The sequence below is a fragment of the Nyctereutes procyonoides genome, unplaced genomic scaffold (assembly GCF_905146905.1).
Source record: "Nyctereutes procyonoides isolate TBG_1078 unplaced genomic scaffold, NYPRO_anot_genome, whole genome shotgun sequence".
Taxonomy (NCBI): Eukaryota; Metazoa; Chordata; class Mammalia; order Carnivora; family Canidae; genus Nyctereutes; species Nyctereutes procyonoides.
Window position 1 is genome coordinate 855,594 of NW_026575044.1, and position 17,755 is coordinate 873,348.

Below are 17,755 nucleotides of genomic sequence, written 5' to 3' on the forward strand. Positions count from 1 at the left end.
CACCATACTCTGCAAGATGAAGGCTCAATGTCAATTTCCAGTGTTTTCTTCCACATGGCTTCAAAATAAACTCTCCAACCCATCTGGGCCTATATTGCTATGGTCCCTGAACACAAATTCTGCCTTCATCCCTTCTCTGCTCTCTGACTTGAAAGGCCAGCACCTCCTCTTCTCCCAGTCCTAGCTGATGAAACAGTCCAGTTCTTCTGTGAAACCTCTCCCACTTCAGCTCCATGTTTCTTTCTTCCTCTCTGGACTCTCATCTACCCTATTTGTTTGACACATTCATTCATTGTCTTGAGCTGTTGCATACATTGGTTCATCATAGAGTTCTCTTATAAATCAGATCTTAATCTGTATGAAAACAGAATCCATATCTCCCAGTTTGGTTTTCTATTTCCTCCCCCATACACCCAGTGCTAAATACAATAGGTACGTAATTTAACTCTCTTTTTTATTCTAAAATAAAGCTCTGTGCTTTATATTTGGTCTATTTTGCCATATATAGCTGGTATTGTGGATGTTAAAGATGTGGGTAAAAAAATAACTAAATTCTCATAAAAGTTCCACTTCATGTGTACCCGTTATACCAATAAATGCCCCCTCTACCTCCCATTGTCTGCTTTTGAGGCATGGATTACTTTCCTTTTTAGAAAATACTATCCCACTCCAATAAAAGTTCTATTCACAAATCCCTCTTACTTTCACTCTTTTCTGCATGTACTCTTAGGTCCTAGCAGATCTATTTTTGAAGTTCAAAGAGAAAAGAATCAGCAGACTCAAATGTGTATAACAAAAGACCGCATAGTAGTATCCTTCTTTTTATTGAAAAGGAATCATTTCTATTCTAACGCAAACAATGTATATTTTACATCATAAAGCAAGATATAATTTACATATTACATTTCTTATGAGATCTTTATACCCTAAGTGTCATTCCCTTTTTTATTCAATTACCTCTTATGGTTTGACTTAACCTGCAAGTATCCTACAAATCAGCATCTTATTTGGGGAGGGATTGGGGTGACAGACAGTTTGCATGTATTCATCTGCATCTGGGTATAGTGAAGGTGAGGTATAGGGGATATGCCTTGGAACTTTGTTGGCCTGAGGCCCTCTGTTGAGACTTGGCATAGAAGCCAAAAGTCTACTCCTCTAAATCATATATCAAACTTCTACTTTAAAAAAATCAATAATAAATGAACAATACTGAGTGCTTGTCTCATGTGTATATTTGATCAGGTGCTTAGATAATAAATGTTTGTGGTGTTGTTTAGCAATGAAAATTCCTATGGCTGACCAGCGCTGGCTACTCTCTCATTTTCCCAGACATTGCTTCCCATGCATCTGTGGCAAAATTGCCCAGTTTCCTGTAGTGCTTAGGTTTTGGGTTCAGTCTTTTCTGTTCACTACTGAAAACGGATGCCAGGATGAAAGCTTCAAATGATTTTGTTTTATATGACCTTCTATTCCTTTCCTCCATCTCTGAAAATTCCTCCTTCCTAGCAACATCTTGTCATGTATGATTTCTGTTCCCTGCACCATAACCCAAACTCACTTTTAGCTATTCTCCTGGAAGTCCAAACTCCAAAAGTTCACCAATTCCTTAGATTGCACTCATTCATGATGTTCATGAAGAACATTTTAATCTATTAGACTACACTGTTCCTTTGAATCTGGATAATCCACAGCAGCTAGTAGGACAAAAGAATTAGTCAAAGGACTCCTTAGGAAGCAAGTAATATGTGGTGTTCAGCCAGCCTACATGAAACATTGGTAAGAAATATTTTAATAGTATGTTAAAAGAAGAGAGAATCAGTGGATGAAAGCAAAATGCATAAGATGGGCTTTCTTCTTGTTATTAAGAGAAGTACAGATTCAACATTTAAAATACATTTTCAGAATGGTGGCTGTTTGGCTGAAAAAATACCACCGTTAGCTCAACTTGATAGGCCAAGGGGGGGAACACAGGTGTGCTGAAAGTGCATCTTAAACTCAACAGTCCTTGCCTGTCACTCAGAGTTGGCATATTTGGCCAAAATCAATCTAAAGCTTTTTAATTACTGATAGTTAAGTTCTTAGAACCAACCTGGACAGGATAAAAATATGTCAAAAATAGTCTGTTCTGTGTATCTTAAATTATTCTTTGGTCAAGTGATGTGATTTTTGAGAAGTCTGTAAATATAAACCTATTTCTCATTTCCAAATACAAGGCTATAAGTATTTACAGCAAGGTAACATTTCCTTGCTAGAAAACAAGGCCTCCAGGTACCGTATCCTTCCATTAATGTTGTATTCTTTTATAGTCCCTTTCCTCCCATGGCTACAAAGTGCTGCACAAACAGAGAATACAGGTAAAGAATGAAGAAGCAAATGAATAGAGCCTCACAACACCCCTGTGAGGTAGGTAAGTATTGTTAAACCCATTTTACAAAAAGGTAAACTGAGGCACAGCATGGTGGTGTGGTTTGGTCTAGTCCACCTGACAAGTTACAAAAGCACAGCTGGAGACAAAAAGAAAGAAACAAAGACAGGTCAGTCCTGGCTCACAGCCCTAGGTACTACACTTTATTTCAAAATATTAGAAGAATAGCCCACAGTTGCCTTTTAAATTTTTGGAATTTAGACAAGACTTTAAGTATTCCATTTAAACACGTGTCTTTCAGATTTCTGTTAAGTGGAGAAGGGGCAGATGACGACATGGTTTTCCCTCCTCTAAGTGTAATTCCTATAATGTGTCACGATATATTCCCATTCCACCAGAGCTCAGTCTCCAAACTCAAGAACATTTTTACAGCCTCAGATAGGTTCCAATTTATTTAAAGTCCAAATGTGAAAATGAGACCTGTTCTCAAATAGATGCCCTATTAATTGCTCTGTGGCCTTAATGAGAATTTTGTGTTGAGAAAGAAAGGAAACAAAATCCCTAAAAACATCTCATCACTAGAGATTAAGGGCAGTGGTGATGGTGTGAAATTTGCTTTTTGTAGTGTCTGAGAAACTGCAAACTCAAGCTTGCAAGAATATTTTATATATATATATATAAAATATATAAATATATACAGTATATATATAAGTGTGCATCTGACTATCCTTAAGGCACTAAAGAGATGTAGGCCATGCCTTTCACAACTCAGTCTTTGTTTTCCTAAAGAAATTTCTCTCCCTCTCTCAAGTGAAATATATTTCTTCTGTCAAATAGCCCGTGACAGCAAATCATTCAAAAACAACAAATATCTTTAACTTAAGATGGCAGATTGGTTGGATGGGGGTGAGGGGTGGTGGTGATGGTCATATTATCATCTACAGCTTAGAGCTTAAATCTATAGTTTATATGAAGAGCTTAGATCTACAGCTTAGAGTTTAGAATTAGCCAGACACAGCCAATCCCATTGGATTAGACAACCCAGTCACCAGATGTTGTACACAATTGCTTTTTTTAACAGTAGCTGATGGAAAAACCTTACCATGACCAACAGACATGGAGACAGTGAGACAGGAAATCATGTCTGGCACAGATTCTTCAGAAAGACTTTGGCTTTTCAGAAGTTCCTAGAGCTTCTATATGGAGAATTGGGAAGAAGGATTGGGCAAGGCACTGAGGTTCAAACAGGTCACTGAGAGACATTAGACAATTATTCTGAATATATATATATATATATATATATATATATATATATATATATGGTTTCTTTGGCTGCTGTAGGTTTTTTAAAACCCATACGATCATGGGGGTGGGTGGGCTGAACCTAACTGAAGAAGCTTGGAGTACATTAAAGCAAAGCGCATGAATAGAAGAAAAAAACAAAATTAACACACAGAAACAACTGGTGGTGGTATCCCAGAGGGAGGAGAAACATTGGTTAACTAATTTTCATTTTGCTCCTCTCCTGCTTTTCTCTGCCATGGTCCCAATATTTTTAGTTCAGGTTTTTTGTTTGTTTGTTTTTGTTTATTTATTTTTTTCCAGCAGATGAAGAAATGACAGAGCAGGATAGGTGTCTTATGGTTTTTGATTTCTTCTTAGGCCTGTTTAATTATTTTTTTCCTCAGTTGACTGTTGGCACCTGGTTCCTCTGTAAACTATATTCCTTGGCCTTCAGTCTCAGGTTGGCAATGCTGTTGGCCATGTTGATGCCCTGTGCAGGGCTATTGTTGGCACATGTGGCAGAATAAGTAGCCATGGCGCTGTAGGGACAAAGGAGAAAGCAGGGAGAATAACAGGCATTAGTTTCACAAAGCTGCAAGTCTGTGCCCCAGATGGATGCAACTCTCAGCACGGGGCAGGTAGGGGCAGGTGGGTTGGATGGATGACCTCTGAGGTCCCTTTTAGCCCCAGATCTCCACTGGTCTAAGGCACTTGGGAAAAGATGGCAGTGCTTGGAAGGACAGGGGAAAGCACGGGAGAGTGATACAGGGCGGGCAGAGGTGTTTGCTGTGTTGGACACAGTGAATAATAATTTATTTCTAGGGTGAGAGAAGAAAGCTGCTTATGTTGAATAGCAGGATGTTTCATCAGCCGACCAACTGAAACACTATTTAATCTCTCTTCCTGCCTCCATCACCAGCCTGTGGGAGCAGTGAGCAAGAGAAGCAGGAATTTGAAAAGGAAACGGCATTTTGCCCTCTTCACACTAAATAGCTGACTTTAAGTCTAACACATTTTAGGTGATCAATGGATACCATACTAAATAGGGTACTTGAGAACCAGTTGAGCAACTCATTCTTGATTCAATGGTTGGTAGCACTAAGTACTGCCAAATCCAGAGCTTCCTATCCCGACTGGCCTTGAGTTTATAGATTCTTCTCAAAAGTACTTGAGCAGCTCAAGATGCCTTTTGGGTTCACTTATTTGGGAAATGTTTAAATCCCTTAGATAAACTAACAAACGCTCCAGCCAGTTTCAGGATTTTAGACCTCAGAGGTAACCGTTTCTTTTTGTCCTTACTCCTGAGAAAAAATCTAAAGTTGTTTTTCATTGTCAGAGATTGTAATTAAGACCTAGAAATGCGGCCAGACAGAAATGGGCATTTGGGGATTTTCTGTTAATCAAATCCATGAATTTCTTTTAAAGGAAAAAGTAATAGTCTCTTAGACTTGGATGCAAATTATTCATTACTGTCTACTAAACAGTTAAAAGGGAACTCATTTTAATTAAATGAAAATGTTTCTAGTTGTTTCTAAGATTAGCAAAATCCCTTTCAACTGAGGCCTGAAATGAGATAGACTTCTAAATGGAATGACATGTGCTCCGCTGTTGCCTGCATTCCAGTGCAATTTTACCAGCCACACAGGAGTTTGTGGTTCTGGGGATCAAGTGACAGACTAGAAAGAGAGAAAACTAAAGCTATTCTACAAATAGAGAGCCTGTGTCATGAATCCTTATTTGGGAGACCACAGAGTGGAGACTTATAGTCAAGACTCACAATAGCCTATTTCAGCTCAGTTACTAGCAATTAACCCAGGAAAATTAGGTTAATGAAATGTAATTAGTCCCAGATCACTAGGTCTTTCCAGAAATACACATCCTTAATTTAAAACCTTATAGCACTGGTGTGAGTGTGCGTGTGTGTGTCTTAAGGCAGAAGGAGGAAGAAGGGTTCCAAGAGAATCCTATGTTCTTCCATTTTATTTTTGCCCGCTTCACTCTTACCCATTTCTGGATAGATGTTCTTAACCATCTATGCAAAGTTAGGTTCTCATAGAGCACCCTGTGATTTTCCATTTAGAACTTATTTCAATTCCTCGACTAAAGGTCATAGATCAGACACCACACCTGACCCTGTTCACCACCATATCCACAGGTAGAGCTAACATCGTATCTGGCACGTATTTGACATTCAAGAAAGCATTTATTGAATAGATAACTGAGAAATATCTAGTATGATTAAATGGGTTCCTGCTCAGTGTCATTGATCTCTGTCATCCTGTTGTGAGTAATGATTTTTTAAAAAATGTTTTATCAATATGCTTTCATCCTTAGGAAGTAGTCCTTTGTATTAATTTTGGTCTCTTAACAGAATGAGCAAAATCAAAGGGCTAGGACAAAAGCAGGGGCTGATGACTACATATTCTTGACCCATCAAAATATCTTTTGGTAGTAAAAAATGAACAAATATTAGTGCAAATTAGATTTATACAACGCACTAATCACTTCTACCACTGTCTACCAAAAGAGGAAGAAAAAGAGTCCCCAGTTAAGGTAAGTTTTAATTAGGAGTGAGATAAAGGATCAGAACAATCTTTTAAAATGGGACAAGGTTTTTGTCCGTTTGTTTTGTTCTGCTTTTGGTAATATATATAAAAAAGTCATTTATTTTCAAAACCCATATACATATCATCATTTAATTCCTATATGAATTACTTGCTTCCATTCAAGAAGCTATCAGAAATATATGCAAACCTATAAATCCTACACTGAAGAAATTGCTAGGATATACTGAAATCTAAGATCTCAATAAAATCAAAGATGTAAATAGTTAAGAAAAGAGACATTTGGATTTAGGAAATGTTCCTAAGTTATAGATTATGAAATAAACCAAATCAGCTTTTCTCAACCAGTTTTCATGAGAGAATTAAGTTCTGAATATGGTACATAGTACCATTTAAAATGCGTAAGAGAGAAGCTGAAATGGTGAGTTCTCTGTATTATTTGTTAAACACTGGGAGTAAAATTGAATAGCTTCTGGAAACAGAAGGCTAAAACTTTATGAGAGAGCATAAAGAAAAAAAATTATCTGACGGTAAACTAGAGTGTCATGGAGTACTCTTTTAAGTACTTGACCTAATTTTCCAAGGGGTCAAGTCTTTGAGACTTTAAACAAGCCAAATCTACTTAATAGAGATTCCTCGTTTTTTTGATAGTCAAAAATGTAGTCCATTTTAGTCCATAGTAGACAAAGGGGAATGTAACCTTGGGGTATTATTTTCATTTACTGAAGACAGTATCGCTGTTTTCTAGAAATGTCTACTCTAATTGTGACTTCAATATTATCTATTATACAGACTTTTTTTGCTATAGTTACCTCATAGTTTACTAACTTCATCTGATATTCTAGTCTGAAGACTTCATATGGTAACACGTCTCTTGGAGATCCTGAGATTCTCCCTTTAGTGCAGAACAGATATCTCTTCCCAAATGAGATAAATGTTGATCCATTTTCCATCTCAAACCCAAATCAATGTAAATTAGTTATATACTGCACAGAAAATTGGATTTTCACTGGGACACTCTCCCTTAAATCGTAGCCTGAGTTTCTAGAGTTGAGAAAGAATCCTTGTCCAATTGTACTGTGGTGCCATCATAAGAACACCACTGCATTAGCGACACTGTGACAATGCCTTATAGGTAGCACTCAAGTTAATGGGATATAAAGATCAAAAAAGCAGCTGATCTTAATGAGTGAGTTTTGCAATTCCCTAGGAGCTTATTAAATGATAACATTTTCACCTGATAAATGTTTAAGAAAGTTATACATTTCCAAAAATGGATCTAACTTACTCCAGCACATTGCACAGCGATAAGAAGTAGGATAAAAGAACAGAGCCAGTCTTACTTCATAGCCTCTTAACCAATGTTTACAATATATAACCCTGCAAGTAGAGACCATAGGGATATTTTGTGCACATACTAAAGAATTATGAGTCTGTGCTCCTTCTGGTAGTTGGACACGGTTCTAGTTTCTCAGCTTGCACTAAAAAAGCCATAGAGGCATGCAGTGAGCAGTCCTTTGACATACCAGTGACAAGCAAGACTTGTGACAGGTCAGAGAAGGCAGAATTAATGAGTGGGTACTCTAGAGCAGCTTAGTCATGCTTTAAAAACAGCATGAAAAGTTGGAGAGGACCCATTTCCTAAAGTGACAACAGATGCAAGAGAGCCTTGACTGGCTGCCAATGCGAAAGATTGTTTGTGACCACCTGTTTTCCATGGCACCAAAGCGTAGGAAGGTCTGTGTTAGGAAAAGAGAGAGAACCTTGAAACATTTTCTCACAAGATGAAACCAAGGAGGATTGATTAGCTGTTTTCGGCCAATTTTCTAGGGCCATTCAGAATGCAAAATGACCACTCATTCCTACACAGGATTAAGCTTACCAAGATCAGAAAGTGAAATAGAAACTAAGTGATTTGTATCAATTAAGCACAGGATAACGCCAAGAGCCTGCTTACCAACACTAAGAGATCCTGCCCATTGGTCATGCCTTCTGAGAACCACCTGCTCCTCTAACAGGAGGCAGACACGAGATGAGTTCAGGGACTGGGTTTATTGGATTTGGCAAAAGCATCATTTCTCTTGAGTTTTTAAGAATGTCTGTGTCCGAGAAACTGCACTGCCAAATAAAGTGCATTGAGGAATTGGAGATGGAAAAGAAAAGCTTGTATCCCATCTGTTGATTCAGCAGCTCTGCACGGGGACTTGTACAGAGCTGACACATTTAAGTAAGCTTGAAATTTTTCCATCTTCCTTATTTGGAGATTCTTAACAGATGGAGCTTAGCCACAGACAGCAGAATGTTAACCACCGGCAGGGTTCGAGTTCCATTTGCACTGGGGACAAATCATTTTTGATCATTTCAACCTACCCGGAAGGTTGTCGGGAGGAGGACATGTTCAGATGACTGCCAAACACCAAGGAAGCATGGAAAATTCTATATACGGTATGAATTTAAAGCCAAGAAACTTACGGGCATCTGCCGCTCTGTTTTCGAATCACCCGTGGTGTATGTCCCACAAATCACAAAACAATCGAGGAACACTCGGGAAAAATAATGCCTGCCTCAGTTTTCAACTCTAACTTTGTTTTCTCTTTGGCCCTCTTGGACAAATGATGACAAGCTGTTGAAAATTTCCCCCCAAAGACAAATCTGTCAGCCCGAGAGTCTGTGTCATCCTGAGATCCTACGGTTTCACCAGCTTGGGATTTTTCCAAAGGCTGTTAAGGCTTTTGCGACTCTGTCTGTGATATGTAGAGGTTGGAGACCATCTTTCTGGCTTGTTCTTTTGTCCCTGTGAGAACAGAGGTATATCTGCTTCATCTAAGACAACCCCATCTCAGTTTTCCTCTGCACATTTACTTGTAAAGAGAGACTCCATAAATCCTTTTGGAAGTGATCTTTCATGAAGTAAATAAGTATTTCTGACTACTGTTTTTCAAATGCAGAAGTCGATTTTCCAAATGCAGTTTGGCTTTTAAAGTAGATCCACTTGGACCACATTCCAGTTTACACTGTGATCCTTCTGCTATATTTAACTTTTCTTTCTAGAAATGTTTTTATACATGGAGACTTGCATCTTTCTTTTTTCTCTAGGACTTTTCTTTCTTTCTTTTTTTTTTTTTTGAAATGCACATTGACTGCCTGGAATCAAATGCCCCTGTGAGATATGTAGTAGGGGAACATTGCTAATTCAACCTTAGATGCAAGACTACATAAGAGATTGATGATCCAACCGGCCTGGGGAGCAGCAGGAGCCAGGACAAGAACACAGTTCTTCTGACCCCTGCCCTATGTCCTACAGTCATGTAATCCTGAGTGTCAGTAGCGTCAGCATCACAGGGAAGCAACTTAAAAATGCAGACCCCAAGTCCTGCTCCAGACTTACAGAATGAGTCTGCATTGCAACACAATCCCAAGTGATTCACATGCTCAGTAATCTCTGAGGAGTCCCGCTCTACCTAGGCTATCATACTACCCTTAACTTTATGGGCACATATGCTTGTAGATCCGATTTCCCAGAGTATTCCCCACTTGAGGATTTCACTACTGGCATCACTAAAACTGCAAGACCCTCTTTCTTGAACACACTTCATTCCCACTTAAACCCTACCCCCAGCAGCCACCCTCTTCCCCCTCTGACAAGTTACCTTTTCAGTGTCTTCCGTTAGAATCCGTTATGAAGCCCCTCGTGTAAACAACATCTTGGGAGGGACGAGGATCTATTTTTGAAAGCGTGAAAGGGAGAAATGAGCCAAATGCGTTCAGTGGATGTCAGGCAGAACCGTGACCACGATCAAATGGGGGAGGAGGAGAAGGATGGGGAGGGGAGCTGTGGACAAAGACAGCTGGCCGCTCTTTTGCCTGTCACTAGTTTTCTTTGAGGCCCAGTCCTCCCTCTGGAATTGGCACTGCAGACCAACAGTGCAGATCCAGGCCATTTCCTAGCTCCCATAGGAAAGGATGTCTCTAGGGAGAGGCTTCTTAACTACTTCATCTAGAATAACAGTTAAAAGCCTGGGATTTGGTTGATCACCACTCCCCAAGAGGCAAAGCACCACAAGATCCGTGAGTCTTAATACCTCTGGTGCTGTGCATGTTCTCCTTTGTCTATGGAAAACAGTTGAGCTAAGCAATGGGCATATGTGCCAGAAACGAGCTTCCCTCAACTGGCTATGGGTAGATGAAGAGGGTACCTGCCAGGACAGTAGTGTCTGTGAGAGAATGTTTACTCCTCCTGGTGACTCAGTTGCCTGCCTGACGTCATCACCTACAAGATGCTCAAGGGAACAGACGAGGCCATGTCATGCTATAAACAGGATGAACCATATGTCCTCAGTTACGCCTGTTGTTCTGGTGTCATTATTAATAGCACCCCCCTTTCACTCTTAAACGTGTTCCAGCTTGAATGATAAATTATACAGCCACCACTCTGGATATAAAAGACACCCAGCAAAAAATGTGTTGGCTAATATCCCATCTCATAATTCTGACCATATGCAAACAATTGCTTTGAGTCTTGGTTTCCTCCTCTCCTCTTCCAGGGGAGAGCTGTGGAAGTCAGCAAACTGTCCTCTCTGGCAAAACTGTTTGCTCACTGTCCCTGGGCTGTATGACCAAGCCACATCAGTCATCCCAGGGGGTGAAACACCCCAGAAGGTGACTCTTAGCCACAGGCGTGCTTCACTGATCTGAGATAGACAATGAATCCAAAGGGCATGTTTACATAGGTTCCAAGTCTTACACTTTTTACTATGTTCAATGGAATGCAAGTTTAATTTGAATGAAAATATGGTGATGTGGCCTAATTGCTCAACAGAAACAAGGATCACGAGCACTGGGTCTTATTCTGCTTGCTGAAGGCTTAGTGTTCAGTTTCTTCTTTGAAACCAGAGCAAGGACAGAGCTAGCACACAGGAGCGTTCCAAGGATTAACCAAAAGAAATGCCTTTTAATGAATGTCACATGTGAGATAACTAACTTGACATCAATGTACCAAAAGAAATAGCCAATTATTTTTTTTTTATAACACAGAAGGTCTATCATTTCCTTTGCTTTTCATCACTTGTTTCTCTTTTATGTTTCCTAAACAAGACATGTTTCCTACCAAGCTTCAAAATGTGAAACCGTAATGTATTCTGGTTCTAAACATAGCAGAAAAATCTCCGGGTAACAGAAGAGCTTGCCACTTTTAGAAATTAACCAAAATATAAACACTTCAGTAAACATTGGGTCAAAAACATTGATATTGATTAAATTACTGCTTTAAACCATCATTCTTCTACTTCTATCTGGAGATTAATTTATTCCTCATACAGAATATGAACAATCAGATTCTATGAGACTTTTAATTATTTTTTTTACAAACTCTGTATCTAAGAGAAAAAATTATATAAAAGTATACCATGAAATGCATAAAAAGCACTAGTTTATATGACTTTTAAATGAAAACAGCAGAATACAAAATATGTACACTAAAGCTACACTATATAAAATACTGAACTCTAATTGCAAAAATAAACAAACTAGTTATGTCAAGATGGTGGCATTATGAATTTTTTTAAAAGTATCTAGTATTTCTACATAATCTTTCAAAATAAAATAGAACATTTCCAAAAAAGGCACACATAAACTGCATGTTAATAATTACAGTTAGATGCACACATACAAAATATGTGTGATGCAGGCACCAGGGCTTCACCTTTCGCTGAGATGCAGGCAGTCTGATCCAATATTAATTCAGGGAGGATTTCAGCCCTACACACACTGTACTGCCACACACTGTACTGCCCTCAGGCTCCCACTGGTAAGGACTATGTGGCAGCCATCTGGATGGTTTAGAGCTGGTGTGAAAAGTTCCTAATTGGGACCCAGGCAGGAAAAGGTGCAATACTTCCTGGTCATGACCAAATTCAAACCAGAGACCTTGAAACATCAAGCTTTGAACCACATCCATTTCCCAAGCCATTTAGTGAGTCTGTGAGCTACCAATATTTATCGAGAAACAGAGCAGTCTTCTACGTATTGAAAATATTAAAGAATATGTGATTTCACAATGGTCTCCAAAATGTGTTTTTGGAAAGTCCTATGGGAAAAGAGTCTAAATTTTAAATTAGATATTTAGATAGGACTGATCTTTTGAAATCAGCGAGGCTTACTATATCTGAGAGCTATAGAAATTTCCAATTTCTCAGGCATGGGGTCTCTAAGTACCAAAACCAATGTAATTCAGGCTAATTTCACAATGGGGGATTTAAAAGAAAAAATCCAAGTACATTCATGGCATTTCTTTCAAGGAATTGATTTGGAACAGAAAGAACATTTAGGTGAGGCCTTATCTTTGATTAAAACCATCAATTTCTGTAAAATATTTGCATTTCACAAATGTGGTATTTCACATTAGGAGTTCAGCTTTAGCTGGAAGATAATCTCCTATAATTAGTTTTAGACCTTTCCTTGAAGCATTAATTAACTTTAGCAATAAAAAAGGCAAATAAAAGCATAATAAATGAATCTGTGAATACTTCCTCCACTGTGATTGGTCAGAGAGAGCAACCAGCCTTGACCTGGTTTCTAAGAGTAATCAGGTTTAGGTTCAAAGAAAGGCACTTTTGAACAATGAGGATGCTTTAGGCACTTGGGTCTCAGCTTCCCCTGGACATTAACTTGTATTATCTGAACATCATAATAAATGGAGATTAAAAGCCTCTCCAAGATATTGAAATAGTACTCTGTTATTTGCTTCTTTAAAATTCTTCACCTTTTAATATAAAAATTTTGTGTAAATTATACATTGCTTTTATATTTTAAATGCCCCGCACAAACTGACCCCAAAGAACTTCAGATGCATAGGTAAGAATTTACAATAGAACAGGAAGGTATTTTTGGATCATAAGACATCCCCACCTGCTAATAATGGACTGTGGCCATGAGCGTGATCAGAATAGTCGTGGATTTCCCTTCCTTCCCTCTCTGTCTCTGTCTTTCTCCTTCCCTCTTCCCTTCCTTTATCTCTCCTTCCTTTTCTTCTTTTAATTCAAAATCAGTTTTACTGTAAAGTTTGCCTTCAAGCCTACACTTGGAGCCTTACAAGTTAAATTTCTACTTGAGCATGACGAAACACACCTATTTTAAATTTGGAAATGGAGTCAAGTTTTGTTCCTGAATAGTTGCAAGAGGGACTTGGGACATAGCTTAATGATCTTTTCTTTTAGATTCTTCCTCATCTTTGAAACCTTTGCAAGAGTTCCTGAGTCCAAGAGAAGATTGCTGATGGCCTGCCCTCTATCTTCTGCCCCAAACCCTGCTCCTGGGGCAACTAGTGATCTCCTGTGAAAATCTGGGGGTGTCAGCAAGTTGAATGTCTCTGAAGAGGTTAACCCAGTAAGAAATGTCAGCCAGCCGCACCAGCAGCTTTGAATGTGACCGACCGCTGAGAAACGTGTGGAAGTGGAGCAAGGGGGGGTGGGCCAGTCATTCACCTGTACGGAGAGGCCGTCCCCCAGGAGAGATAATCGGTGGGTCGTGGAGCAGGACGAGGTACGATGGGCTGCTCCACAGCAGTCACGTCCCCTGAGTAGGATTTGAGGAGGGAAGCGTTTTTATTGGCCAGCATGGCTCTCTCATTCCTGCGGAATTTGGCTCTTCGGTTCTGAAACCACACCTGGAAGAGTGTCAGGAGGGCAGCAGGGCACAAGGAGGAAGAGGAAGACAAAGATGAAGAGGTTACACAAATAAGGAACAATGCCCTGGCCAACGTTACCGTATAACCCCTCCCCAAGGAAGATGCAGGTACAGAATTCTTCCCACAACAATACAAAGATGCCACAGTCCTTCCCTGCTGGGCCACAGTAGTGAGTTATTCTATCAGCAAAGAAGACTATGAAACAGAACCCAGAGGGACTTCCATAATCATGCCTCCAGAGATGAGATCCACCACTAACCCAAAGAGCAGCAAAATATGGGTTATGATCCTGTTGTTTTGTCATCAAGGAAAAGAGAGAAACCTTATTAGACTTCTGCCATGGATACCATGACTTAAAATTTTTTTGTTTGTTTGTTTTTCAAAATTCTTCAAAAGGTGAAAATATCATCTACTTTCAAAAAACTTATCACACATTGAAATTGAAAATTCCTCATCTCACAAATGGTGCCTGCAGCAAGAACTGACAAAGCAAGTGGCTCATTTGAAAGGTGCAAGGAGCACCAGGGGAAGAGCAAAGAGATAACAGGGAAGAGCAGCTAGAGACCGTGTCAGCTATAGCTCATAACACATACAGCATTTATCAAGTGCTACTAGGGCCAGGAACTCCCATAAGCACATTGCATACATTATTACTTCTACTTGTCATGGCCATTCCATACATTAGGTTTTATTTGTTCTATTTCAGAGTTGAAGAAACAAGGTTTGATGAGATTAAGTAATCTCATGGAAGTTCACTCAAATAATAAATGGCTGAGTTTCTGTGCTCAAGGATATCTGACTCATGGTCATACAAGTCTTCCAAAATGCCATGGAATTTTATACAATCGTTTACTCATTCAAGAAATCTTTATGGGGTCCCTGTCCTGTTCCAGACTGTGCTAATTGCCAGGAATAGAGAGATGAGACTTAGTCTTTCTTCATAAGCAGCTCACAGTCTATTAAAAGAAGACAGACATGTAAGTTTGAAAAACTACAGAACAAGTCTTTTAGGTACAATTACAGAAATTCATAACAAGGCATGGGAGAAAGGAATTGTATGGTTTGGAGTTGGGGATAGTTGAAGGACTCCTGGGAGCAACATTGGTATAAAACACCATGAGGCTGGTACCCCTTGGAGTTGAGTCCATGGAAGGGCCCAGGCAGAAAACAGGAAAGGAGAGTTTGGACCTCGATTTCACGCTTCACACATGCCCAGCTCTTTTGTTTCTCACATGTCCCTGGCATTACTATTACATTTATCATATTAAATGCAAAGGGATCATGTTCACACCTGCTGTATATCATCCACTGGCTCTCCATCATTTACAGGATAAAGTCAAAACTTCTTACCATAGAACACAGGCTGTTCAGGAATTAGTTCTGGTCCACCAACCCAGCCACATTCTGCATCACTTGGACCTCATGCACTGGCCCTCCATCACTTCAGCTCCTCCCGTGGGCTCGAGACTACCAGATGTATTCAGTTATTCCCCCCTTTCGTACTCACACCGAATGTTCCCTCTGCCTGTGGTAGTCTCCCACTCCCCCCGCTCTTCGCTCAGGTGTTCAAAGACTTGCTTGTCAATATTGGACTTTAATATTGCCTTCTCTGTAAAGAGTTGTAGTGGAAAGAATGTGACTTTAAAGTCTAACAGAGTTGGATTGAAATACTGGCCCCACTACTCAAAAAATTTGTCATTGAATAGTTATTTAATGCCTCTGATCCTTTGTCTCCTAACCACATGGAGAAAATAATACTCACAGGGCTGTCATGAGAGTTGGCACAGAATGGGTGCTTAATATATGTGTATTTTCTCCCCTTTTCCCTGGGCATATTCCTGCCTCTGGTCTATCGCCAATTCTCATATATTCCTTTAGTGTAGGAATCATCTTACTATATCATAACAGTATGGCAGGCGCATCCATCTTCTCTGCCTCCAGTCTACAATACCCTTAAGGAGAGGGCCAGTGTCTTACTCACCCCCAGTAAATCAGAACAGTTCCAAGAGTCTAATAGATGCTTGATAGATGTTTGGGGGTGAGGGGCAAGAAAGGAGAGGAAAAAGAAAGAGAGGGAAAAAAGTGAACTTTGCAAAAATGGTAAGATATGGCCTCCATCCAAGAGGATTCTAGTTGGGGAAGTTGGCTCAGATACAACTCAATATAATAGGTGTCCTGTTGTGATAAATGCTATAAAGAAGGACAGGGCCAGAAGAGAGCAGTGCAGAATAGGGGAAGGTGAACTTCATGGAGGAGGAATAGAGTTGTGGAGGGAGAACTCTGTCCTGCCCACATACAAAATGTCCACAGGTCCGAGGGATTAGAACATAGCAGGGTGAGAAACGAGGAGAAAGTAGTTTCCACATATAAGAAAGCATTTGTTTATTTTTGTAATGTAGGGTAAGATCAGCTCACAAACTGCTCTTTCACATTAAAAAAAAAAAAATTCCAGCACTGCCTAGTCCAGGTATCTGTATTTACAATTCAAATCATCAGGGTAAAAGTGGTGCTTCTAGGTACTGTGGGTTATTGGTCTAAAATTACTCATTGCACTGCAGCAGGCCAGACTTGGGGCATAGAAGATATGGGGGGTTTGAAGGGAGAGGAAGGGATTTAAGAGTGGAAATCCAGAGCATGTTTGGAGAGCTGTGGTTAGCAGCATGGGAGAAGAGGATGTGGGAAGGCAAACCTCAGGGTTTTGCTTTGGATGGCGGAATCCAGACAGCAAAACTGAGTCTTGTCCCTGCAGATCCTGTGGGTCATTCTCACCTGAGCCGTGAGGGATTGCCAAACAGTGCTGAGTGCCTCACGCTTTCTCCTAACCCATGTGGGTTAGGAGTCTAGGCAACTTTCCTTTTTGTTGCTGACCTCTTGTTTTCCCCTACAGAGCACTTCTAGGTGAAGTCATTGCTTCCCTATGGGCAGAACTCCCACAGACTTTCTCAACAGGCTGAAGGGATCTTCAGGCCCCTCTCCATCAACTCAACAAGTGTCCCTTATTGTATGCCCCATCTCATGGCACAGACATGGTTCCCACCCCAATGCCCATGGGGTCTAGCGTAGGTCCCTGTTGGCCAAGAGATTTGTCAGTTGCAGAAAGAAGTCCCTCAAGTCCAGACTGAGCACAAATATACAAAAAAATAATTTCATCAAGAAGACAAGACAGATTGGCCTAATCCACCCCTCCCCTATCAGAATGGCAGCCTACCACCAGCTCTATAGAAGACAATGAATCTCTCTCTCTACTTTCAGCAGGGAAAGGAAGGCACTTCTTGAGGAAGTACTGAGCCAAGAGACTCTTACTTATCCAAAGTCTCTCTAGTGCTTAAAAGGGTGAACTTTGCATATCTGCAATCAAATCCCAGCTGAGCTGCTTGCTGGCTATGTGACACTGGGCAGAACACTGGAAACTCATTGGGCCTCAGTTTCCACATCTGCAAGATGAAGAATACCATCCACTTCACTGAACTGGCATGATGATTAAACAGACTACCTCATGTAGAGCTCTTGGCATATAAGGGTTCAAGTAGCGCTAGTTAATTCTATGATTATCATCATTATAACTCATCCCAGGTTTTATTGTTTCTAGATGTCTGTATTGAAGTTGATGTGTCATGGCATGAATGTTGGAAAGAAAGGCTGTTCTCTTTCTTCTCTGTCCTATATGCCCTTGCCCTTCTTCACTTCACAGAAACACAAAACCATCTACTGGAAGGAGGTCTTCACGCAGTTGCCAAATGTGAGGTCTTTGATGTACTCATTTCCATTCCCACCCGCGTCCACAATTATATGCATTTATAATAAATTTCTTGCAGGTTTGTACACTCCCAAAGTCAGGGAAGGAAAACTGAGGTGGGA

General features: G+C 40.1%; 1 protein-coding gene across 2 annotated transcripts in view; it reads right to left on the reverse strand.

Annotated features, from left to right (window-relative positions):
- Window positions 1-784: 784 nt before the first annotated feature.
- Window positions 785-17,755, reverse strand: part of PRRX1 (paired related homeobox 1) — a 72,799-nt gene continuing 55,828 nt past the window's right edge. Inside the window, exons 3-5 of one of the 2 annotated variants that reach the window (XM_055323900.1) lie at window positions 13,695-13,876; window positions 9,864-9,935; window positions 4,067-4,188 (exon numbers count right to left, since the gene is read on the reverse strand). In XM_055323900.1, the coding sequence (XP_055179875.1) occupies window positions 9,881-9,935; window positions 13,695-13,876 (237 nt within the window). In that variant the 3' untranslated portion in view covers window positions 4,067-4,188; window positions 9,864-9,880. Of the gene's footprint in view, window positions 4,189-9,863; window positions 9,936-13,694; window positions 13,877-17,755 lie in introns of both variants that reach the window. The other variant, XM_055323899.1, reaches the window with a different exon arrangement.